Below are 11,382 nucleotides of genomic sequence, written 5' to 3' on the forward strand. Positions count from 1 at the left end.
TGCAGATATTGAATTTCTGACTTTGCCTGCACAAACTTTCCACCCTGTCCCTATAAGATTTAATGAGGTTGAAAAAGAAAGAATTTACAGTGAAATCAATATCATGGCAAAAAAGGGCATCGTAGGAAAATGTGACCATGAGGATGGAGAGTTTATTTCAAACATTTTTGTAGGATTAAAAAGGATGACTCTCTACGGATTATATTAAATCTGAAAAAAACTTAATGAGGATTTGGATTCCTCAATGGATACCTTCAAATCTGTGTTGTATTTGATTGAGAAAGATTGCTATTGTGCCCCAGTAGATCTGAAGGATGCCTACTGCTATGTGTCTATTAAGGAATCAGACAGAAAATACCTATGATTTTATTGGGACCGTGTGCTGTATCAGTACACTTGCTTACTTAATGGGTTAGCGTCTGCTCCTAGACTCTTCACAAAAATGGTAAAACCAGTGTATTCTACTTTGAGAAAACAAGGATTTGCCAATACTTCTTACATCGATGACTCCCTGTTAATTTCTCCTAATGAGGATGAATGTAGGAAAATTTTGGAGTGCACTGTGGGTACGTTAGACCAATTAGGGTTCACTATACATCCTGAAAAGTCTGTGCTTACTCCATCCCAGACCATTACATATGGTGGGGTGGAGTGTTTGGCACAGTTAGCACAGGGGACTATGGTCCCAGCTCGAAAGTGAAAAACACATAAACTACTTGGAACTCCTTGCTGCCTGTCTGGTCCTTAAATCTCTCCGTGGAACTCTTTCACATACTCATGTTAGACTCCTGCTTGACAACACTGCTTGATATCTCAGCTGCTCATTTACCAGGAGTAAGTAACACTGAGGCAGATTGATGTTCTAGAAATATGTTGGACGACAAGGAATGGAAATTAGATGAAAGGGTGTTTGATAGAATAACTACTTTCTTTGGATGCCCCTGTAGGGACCTGTTTGCCTCTCGCTTGAATAAGCAAATTGACAGTTACGTTGCCTGGCAACCGGGCCCTAATGCTGAAGCTATTGATGCTTTCTCTGTGTTTTGGGGAGATGCATACAATTACTTTTTCAGCCCTTTCAGTGTCATCGGACCAGTTTCTGAGGAACATACAGCTGGAGAAAGCAGATGTGCTAATGATCGTACCTCTTTTGACAACCCAACCTTGGTTCTGGAAGCTTCTCTCCTTGTTGATAGACTGTCCAAGGTTGCTGCCAAGATCACACCGACTGTTAACACTTGTCAACAGGCCTCAGATAACACACCCACTACATAAAAAACTCAGGTTAGTGGCTGTCAAGCTATCAGAGAAAGTCTCCAGCAGCAAGGAATATCGAAATCAGTTGAGGACATCGTCATGCAGTCATGGAGAGATGCCAGTCGAAAACAGTATGGGTCGTATCTCCAAAAGTGGCTGTTGTTTTGTGAGCTGCGGAACTGTAGTCCCTTTTCACCATCTTTAAAAGAGGGGTTAGATTTCCTTGTGAGATTATTCAAGGAAAGGAAAGGAAAGGTTACTCTGCGATTAATGCTGCTAGATCAGCTCTCTCATCATTCATAAAAATTCAAAATTACCAGCAATATTCAGCATCAGAAATAGGCTTCATAAAATGTATCCATGTAGGGAATGAAACCCGAGTCCTCGGTGTGACGACCGAACGCTTTGACCACTGGGCCACCCCACCACCCTACGATAACAAGACACAGATCCGATAATCGTTAGAAATGAACATTGAATGAGTTGATTCCTTTACTAACTTCATAATTAAAGCAGTATGGATACTACGTAAATATTGTTAAACATAAATAAATAATGGGATTACACATAATTATTATGCTAGAGTAGGCCACTTTCAAAATGGCATTTTGTATTCATAGCTTTAGGTGAGTGATTGGGTGAGTGAGTTTAGTTTTACGCCGCACTCAGCAACATTCCAACTATATGGCGGCGGTCTGTAAATAATCACGTCTGGACCAGACAATCTAGTGACCAACAATATGAGCATCGATCTGCGCAATTGGGAACCGATGACTGTGTCAATTAAGTCAACGAACCTGACCACCCGATCCCGTTACTCGCCTCTTGAGACAAGCATAGTCGCATTTCATGGCAAGTATGGGTTGCTGAAAGGGGGACCCGTGTTTGTTTTCGAGAATTGAGACGTTTTCAGTTTTAGTGAGACTCGTGTCACAGGTGATTTGATTATTGGATGCTTATATTTGACGTACGGCCTTTTGACTGCTTCATTCGTTGAGAAGTATATATCACAAACAATGTTTTCAAAGAGTTTTCAAAGAAAATCAAACAATAAAATAGTGTTTTTTTAACTCGCCAGCGTTATCCAGAATGTTTTTCTTCAGGAGGTTTATGGGAACATCATCTGTGATAGCTTGGATGGTATTATACAGCTAGACTAGTGCTGCCAACACACGTTATTTCCTTTGATGGATTTATAGCTACTGATGTGAATCACTTGGAACTGCCGATCATTTAGAACAGTGAGACAGGGATACGTGGAAAGTATATACATTTCATCCACGACATAGAATCAGTTCACTACCGTTTTTTCACAATGCTTACTAACGCGGCAGATATCGAACTGACCATCAAGCATGTCCCTGAAATGAAGGTAATACAGATGTTAAATGTCTGAACAACACTGTATATGTAAGATAACATTGCTCAAAACCATGCAACAACAAGTCATTACAACCAATAGACCGCCTATAGTAAGAGATAAAAGTTCGCAACATATCTCTAGAATCTGGGCTTTTAGGCGACCAATCTAAAGTTCAATAGATCATGTTGATTAGAATCAAATATCACAGGTAAGAGTTCGTTATGAAATATGAATTACTTAAAGTATATGTATACTATTCTTAAAAAAAGAAAGCTGTAAATGTTACACTATCTTATCTTTCCACAGAATACAGTTTTAAAAGATGTAATGCTGTGACATTTTCTTACCTGCAAATACATAGGTAAAATCATAAACCATGCTCAGTCTGAAAATCCAACCTGAAATATATCACAAATGAATAGGGGGTACAAAAGAACATTAGCTGTGCCAAAAGGTTAAAGGAACACTAAAGGCCAAAGGAACAGGATCCTTAATTTTGACACAGCTCCTCGGGTCTTTTCTACATAGTCAATCATTAGTTGGAGTAGATTTCAGAAAATTTCAGGTATGATAGTTTAAGGTTAAAAGCTGGTAATTTTACGAAACCCATCCTCTTTTGTTAAATATGACACCAATCAATAACCAATGTTGAACATCCGCCTTTTGCGACTAAAAGTTTAAGAAACTTTATCCTGTGCAATCTGCATGAAAGGAAACAACCATGATAACGCAAGGCTTTACCGGAAAGAGTAAACATGTCGCATCGGAAGCACCCATCAGAAACACGAAATATGAACTGCCTTTACAAGCCTTTACTCACTAGCTGTTGGAGGTCCTAGGATGTATCCAACTCCCATGGAGTAATACACAAAGCCATATGCCACCGGGACATCCTTCAGTGTAACCAAGTCAAGGACGATGGGCCCCACCAGAGTGTTTATACCTTGGCTGTATGTCCCATACAGAATCCCAAACACCAGCTGTGTGTTATATGAGTACGAGTAAAGAGGGAACGACAGAAGCAACATTCCAGATATACCAGTTAAACCTACTTGGAGAATCATGTATGGAATTTTCGAATCTGAAGCCATCATTCCTGCAACTACTCTTGAGAAGACACTTCCAAATCCCATTGCAGTGAAAAGAGCTGCTGCTTGATTCGGCGAACTTCCTTTCTGTTGGGCATAATATGGAAGATGGAAAATAGCGGCTGATTCACCTAGAGTCCACAACATGATGCTCATGTTATATATAAGAAATTTGGTTTTCTTAAGGACTCTTAAACTGCTGAAAACGTTGCATATATTTGATTTTATTCTCGATTTCTTGCAGTCTTGTGGTGAAGCGATAAACGCTTGGTGGGATTGAGGATCATCTGCAGAAGTTGACACTTCTAATACATGGTTATTAGTGTCTTCAGATGCTTGTTGATGAAAGCTAGCAGATTCTGTTTCTGACGGATTAGGATGTTTGCATATCTCATGAGGCTCTTTCTCGTTTTCCAGTGCCGCATGTAAATCCTTTCCACTTTCGAACTGCGCACAATCGTGATCCTTGTCATTTTTTTCATCTGCAGAGGAATCATTCTTGAAGACAACTGAAGTCTGTGACAGTTGCAGTGGTCTCAAGGTAACACCAGCAACGCACATGTGGAATTCTATTGCACCAAGGATAAGGAGAGCTCCACTTAGGCTGTACTGACTGAGAAGATATCTTACAAGAGGCCCGGCAACAAAGAGGCCCATGCCTCCACCAGCAATGCACACACCAAACGCTGTTGCTTGCCTTTTTGAAAAGTACTTTCCTGTGACAACTCCAACTACATTGCAAGCCAGACAAATACCAAACCCTGTCGAAGAGAGAAAAAACATTATGAATGTGTATGCACACTGAACGTAGTATTCCGAACAAATGTTACATTAACGTTTACTGAGAAAATACAACAAGAAAGGCTTCTTCTGCTTATAACACCCTTTTATCATTTGCATGCTAAACACATTATAACATTTCCTTAAATTTTACCAGTATTAATGACAGGCAACTCAACTTTAATCCTGGTACCGATGTCCATTTGCAAATAACACCTCCAAATTGTTTTGGACACTGTTTGGCAGTTCTTCATAAACAGCTTCAGAAAGTTAAATCTAAACGTGAAGTTAAACAAATCCTATCAAAGTGCATACCTGATACAAGCCACGTGAAGATCCGGGTTGGAATTGGTATTTAGCATCTAATGTCGTTGTCGTAAATAGCGACTCATAACATCCTGTGGTGCTGACTTGGTTAAGACATGTCATCGTATTCTAACTGACCAATGCTCATAATGTCGATCAAGGGATTGTGTGGTCGATTATTTACATACAACCTCCCATATAACTAGAATATTGCTGAGTGTGCCGTTATACGACAAAGGAACAAACATACCTGATACAAGGCCATAGGTTAGCACCAGACCAAATATGGATTTGCAGAATGAAGCAACCGTCATGCCAACAAGGGCCAAGACACCACCAACTATAGCTGTTATGCGGGAACCAACTTTGGATTGTATCAAGCCAGCAACTGGACCTGTAAAGTTGACAAGTAAGATGGAAGGGAGAGAATTGCGTGGTTAATCAGGCAATACAAGCAATCAAATGTGTACACAAAACTTAAAATATTCTTTTTTACGTGTACTTTTGTGTGTTCTCTTTATACTTAAGAAAAATAGAAAGACCTCCACCTGATGGAATGTACCCGACTAACTCATTATAAGGATGGAGTTTCCTGCATCAAAGTGATGCCCTCGAATTATGCATTGGTCCTTTAGCCAAATTTGATTTCCTTGCAATAACTTTGTAAAGATGAATATCACCTTCTTATACAATACAATGTAATATCATCCTGACCCTGATACATTAAGGTTCTGAAAATAGACCGGTCAGAATGTGTTGTCCTATCATTTAAACTTAGTTACCTAGTAAAGTGCAGGTTCCAAAGTTAATTGAACCGATCCATGAGGTCTTGGTCAGATCATTTTCAATTTCCTCCAACACCGCGATGTTCATGACACCAGGAGAGTAAGCCAGAATTCCGGCCATGAGTTGTAAGGTGAAGGCAGCTGCAAGGATCACCCAGGCATAACCTCGGTCAATGTTTGATCTTGAGACTTCCATGATTCTGTCGTTTATACTGAAAACATATGTACGCCAGTGAACATAGTAGTGAACAACAATGTAGGTCCTCCTGAACTTACCCAACTATAGTCCAGCGTTTTAACAAACATATCACTGCTTCGTATGTTTTTCTTTTAAAAATTATACCTATTGCGGTCGACATGGCATGCCTCTGTGATGTCACATTACATCACGTCTCACGGTTGTGTTAAAATAAATGTTAGGGTTGACTATTATGGGGAAACAACCATTGCGATGGCGATAGTGTGTAGCAACATACTACTGCGATAGTGACAGTCTGTTGCGTACTAATACTATTTCGTCTCCTTGAATTGTCTCTTTTGTAGCCATTTCTCAAATGACTGTATAGTTTATATGAACTACAAAAAATTGAAAAAGGTTCAGTCTCTTTTAATAACCGACAAGAAACTTGAAACCCCAAATCAAGTAAACAATTACAACATATATCCAATGAAGCAGGGCGAATAACTCTAAATACAACTAAATCAAATCTGGTATATTTTGGCTGCACACTTATCAGCGGAAGTGCTCGTGAGACAACATAACGAATTGTTGCGACAGTGATCAATCACTAGACTACCGATAGTCACATATACTAGGTTTTCGTTTCTACCATCGAGTAATTGCTGTTGGAGACTCAACACAACAATTATTGCTATCCATCGATACTTCAATACATCGTTACAGTCCCAATAATCATATTTTGACCCTGGATGTCTTGCCAATGTGTGTTTTGAAAGCTTGTCCAGCTGTTGCTGCTATGGGATCATGTTAAGTATGTTAACTTGTTCTGAATTGTATTAACACTGCTATTGTACTTACAATGTGGTTCATATTACAATACGAATGTTTATTGTAAAACATTTCTTTCTTGTTCGGTGGCACAAAAAACCATGACTATTTGATAGCGTTTTATAAATAAATAAATAAATAAATAAATAAATAAATAAATAAATAAATAAATGATCAGTTTATTGCTGTATTGTAAAGCAGACCTCTCTTTGATACTACCATTCGCAGATACATTTCCCATAGTTTAATGACACCTATAACTATCTCAATCAAAGGCAGTCTCAATCACATCCCTTAAAACACCGAGGTGACGAAATGTTGTCAGTTTGCTATCCCGTTTCATTTCATGATCCATAGTAGAAATGGGTATGTCTCTGTTATTACCGAAATTAAATAAATTAAGTGATTTCTTGTGAAAAATGAAGAAGATATATAATATGTTTGTTTGAACTAATGACAAGTTCCATACATTTCAGTAGTAAAGATCATCAACGGGAAATCCCCTTTTGGATAAAGGATCGGCTCAGTATAACATCCAATTTACATAACAATAACTGGTCCTGACAACAACGTGCACGGTTATAATATGATCCTTGTTAGCAATCTGATACTTCAGAGTTCCTTTTTGACAGTACTACTTAGCGTTTTTGTCCGTTTTTGCGCTCGTCATTTATCAGTCCGAATGAATACCATTTAAACCTGCCCTTGTGACTGTGAATGTATAGAAGCATAGCTCCTTAACGCTTTAACACATCCTGCTGTGAACACCTCTTGGCACCACGTCAAACTGACTTGTTTGCGAGGCGCGATCTACAGTCTGCCTCAGATGATTTTGATCAGATGTTTACTCCAGTGCGTATTATAGTGCCTTTGTGCTGGCCTCCTAAACCAGCTATGGCAGTCCGTTATCTGACGGGTTTTATCGAATCAATAAATGTTTGGGCGTTAAATGTTAAATTGGCAGATTACGTCACACGTTCGTACATGAGAGTGTCCAGATATTATTTAACAGGTCTATATTTTCTAAATACATTTCAATGACCGTGGATAATCGCGTACATTGCCCTCTTTTCATGACTTCTGATAAGATGTGTAACAATGACCTAGATAGTAGTGCAATGGAATAATCCCCGTGACATTTTTATTCTCTGTGTTTTTACAGTACGTATACAAGAGGCACATATACACCTGTGTGTAAGCTCAATGATTCTATTGAGTGTGAACAGGTACAACGCTGACTGTTGTGCAGTGGAGAAGAACGTATGCAAGTTCTGCGTTCGTTCGTTTCTTGCATTAGAGACGTACTGGGGCGTAATGTACACCAGCTTCTTTGCTTCTGCTTAGTGAAATGCGAGGCCCACGGATCACAGTTCACGCCAGAACAAATACAGATAGGTGTAAAAGCACATATTTTCCGACGCATGATATTTACACTCTATCATAAAAAGCTGTACCTACCTCTCACGCGAGGTTTGCTCCAGTGACCTCCTGGTGACCTGCAGTTGTCTGCAGCTGGAAAATAGCTGACGGAACTAAGCCAAGTGTACACGGTGGTTTAGTGTGTGAAGGTGCCGGCTTGCTGAACATGTTGTGGATGGATGGTCTAGATGTAGCAGTGTGTGCTTCTACATTATATTTAATCTCCGTGTGATACTATTGCAATTATTTCCGCTGTACTATAGCAGTGAGATGTTAGTCACAGTGCAGAGACGGCTTGTTCAGGCTGAAAGCGAAAAGCTGGGCCCTGCTAATGAATTAAGCTCCTTGGTGTCCTACTGGAGATTCTACTACAGGTATTAGTATATTAAACATCGTATTACAACTTCACCCATTGTCTTCCAGCTGTACACGTAGTGTGTGTATGTGTTTGCGCGAGCGAGTGTGTGCGTGTGAGCGCGTGCGCGTGTGTGTGTGTGTGTATCCTTTAAACGTATCATGTGAGGAGGATTTCAATGGAATACTAACGTCACTTGGCTTCATTATGCTAAAAGGCACGCACTAGTAAAATCATGATTAGACTGTATCATGTGTACGTATTGGCACAATATACAGCTTTACACAAAATGTATTCATAACAGTTGTTGGATAATACTGGGCGGCACAAAGGGTAAGGTAAACGATAAACTGTGTATGCTGTTTACAATAATATAAAAACAGGTGACCGATGTTATATACAACGCGGCATGGCGTTATGAGCATGTCATCGCATGTACAACATAAACAACTACAATTCGCATGTACACAAATCCCAGTTATACTGTGTTTGTGGTTTATTAATATGACGATCCAGTGATTGATATTATGAGCATGGCATCGAATGTACGATATAAACTACAATTCGCAACTACACAAATCCCAGTTATACTGTGTTTGTGATTTATTAATATGACGATCCAGTGATTGATATTATGAGCATGGCATCGAATATACGATATAAACAACTACAATTCGCAACTACACAAATCCCAGTTATACTGTGTTTGTGATTTATTAATATGACGATCCAGTGATTGATATTATGAGCATGGCATCGAATGTACGATATAAACTACAATTCGCAACTACACAAATCCCAGTTATACTGTGTTTGTGATTTATTAATATGACGATCCAGTGATTGATATTATGAGCATGGCATCGAATGTACGATATAAACTACAATTCGCAACTACACAAATCCCAGTTATACTGTGTTTGTGATTTATTAATATGACGATCCAGTGATTGATATTATGAGCATGTCATCGCATGTACAACATAAACAACTACAATTCGCAACTACACAAATCCCAGTTATACTGTGTTTGTGGTTTATTAATATGGCGATCCAGTGATTGATATTATGAGCATGGCATCGAATATACGATATAAACAACTATAATTCGCAACTACACAAATCTCAGCTATACTGTGTTTGTGGTTTATTAATATGGCGATCCAGTGATTGATATTATGAGCATGGCATCGAATATACGATATAAACAACTATAATTCGCATGTACACAAATCCCAGCTATACTGTGTTTGTGGTTTAGTAATATGACGATCCAGTGATTGATATTATGAGCATGGCATCGGATGTACGATATAAACAACTATAATTCGCATGTACACAAATCTCAGCTATACTGTGTTTGTGGTTTATTAATATGACGATCCAGTGATTGATATTATGAGCATGGCATCGAATGTACGATATAAACAACTATAATTCGCAACTACACATATTCCAGCTATAGTGTGCCTGTGGTTCATTAATATGACGATTCGGTGACTGATATTATGAGCATGGTATCGAATGTACGACTATAATTAGCATGTACACATATTCCAGCTATAGTGTGTCTGTGGTATATTAATATGACGATCCAGTGACTGATATTATGAGCATGGTATCGAATGTACGACTATAATTAGCATGTACACATATTCCAGTAACAATGTTATAAATATGACAATCCAACCTAGAGTAGTTTTACTTGTTCAATGTCAGTTTGTATATTAATGTACGTCACAGTTGGCCCCGTATATATATTGCCTTAATATCTTATCTGTGGAATAAATATGAATTATATCCCGACTAACTTACCCCTCTAACCTCGTCAACGTGATCAAACGAATCCTCATAAAGTGAACAGTGCCGACCCATTCTTGGTTAACCGTCTAATGAACTGCATTCACGCCGGTATATCGTAAGTTGTAACGTGAATAGCTGTATAAATCATGGTTTCTGTTTCAGTAACACGTGCATCTGAATTACTGTCCGTGACAGCCTGTGCTTTGAATTTATGCGTAACTCCCACACCAATTTACATACATTAATGTGCTCATGAGAACTGTTTATCCACTGCCATGATACTTGCTCTACAATGTACGATCAATTTCCAAAATCAACATGCCAACCTCAAAATTAATGATTTTTGTAACAATTACGTTAAGTGAGAGAGGGAGGTTAGTTTTACGTCCCATCCAGCAATATTTCTGCAATATGAACTTCACACTATACTTATGTAGGGAACTGAACCCAGGTCTTCGATATAAACCTAAAGTGTGCTTCTCTCTATATATTAGGTCATCTCTTGTTTTCCCAGAATAACCGAATTTACGGTTTTCGTTTTGGAGGGACAGGTTTTACTTTTCGCGAGAAAGACCTCATCCCAGGTTTTACGTTTCCTAACGTTGCATGAACATCAACATTCAAAATAATGATACATGTGTGTTCAGACGAAATCAATTGAAAAATATCATTCAAGATCAATCTTAGAACACAAATGGTTTCCCTAATGGGATTGGAACCGCAAGCCCCAAGTCCGTAAGCAGACGCTCTACCGCAGGGCCACCGCGAAAAGGAAGACACTTGGGTTAAATTATAGGTACTGTCATTAAATTAATTTTACGCATGCTTCAGTTATTGTTATGTACGTAGCTTCATTAAATGATCATCTACATTCTAATTACCCATCATTGACGGTACATGTTAGAGAAAACACTTCTCGGTTCTAGTAGACAGTGTAAAACCACTGGGATCGGGTAATCCCTCCCCTCCGGTTTTTCATATTGTGTACCAAAACCTCGGAGGTGTGTTTTCTGCTATACTTAACAGACAATACGTGTTAGGTGTTACTGGGTGAGTGAGTGTGTGTCTTGGATTCAATCCCGTATCGTCATTCAGAGCAGTGATATCGCAGCGTGTCGACTTCATGCTCTGCCGTCCGAGCATATAACGCGTATCGTTTAATTGGGAAAATGCACGAATCACAAAGATGACAAACCAGCATTTGCTAGCGAGATCAG

The 11,382-nt window shown here is 38.9% G+C and overlaps 1 protein-coding gene across 1 annotated transcript; it reads right to left on the reverse strand.

Moving 5' to 3' along the window:
• Positions 1-2,435: 2,435 nt before the first annotated feature.
• On the reverse strand, positions 2,436-5,785 carry LOC137282627 (monocarboxylate transporter 12-like). Its single transcript, XM_067814409.1, has 5 exons — positions 5,577-5,785; positions 5,045-5,188; positions 3,441-4,469; positions 2,968-3,018; positions 2,436-2,618 (listed from the first exon to the last, which is right to left on the reverse strand). Exons 1-5 carry the CDS (start codon positions 5,773-5,775, stop codon positions 2,557-2,559), a joined length of 1,485 nt encoding a protein of 494 aa, XP_067670510.1. The 5' UTR covers positions 5,776-5,785; the 3' UTR covers positions 2,436-2,556.
• Between the last annotated feature and the right edge of the window lie 5,597 nt (positions 5,786-11,382).

Source organism: Haliotis asinina, chromosome 4 (assembly GCF_037392515.1).
Source record: "Haliotis asinina isolate JCU_RB_2024 chromosome 4, JCU_Hal_asi_v2, whole genome shotgun sequence".
NCBI classification, from domain to species: domain Eukaryota; kingdom Metazoa; phylum Mollusca; class Gastropoda; order Lepetellida; family Haliotidae; genus Haliotis; species Haliotis asinina.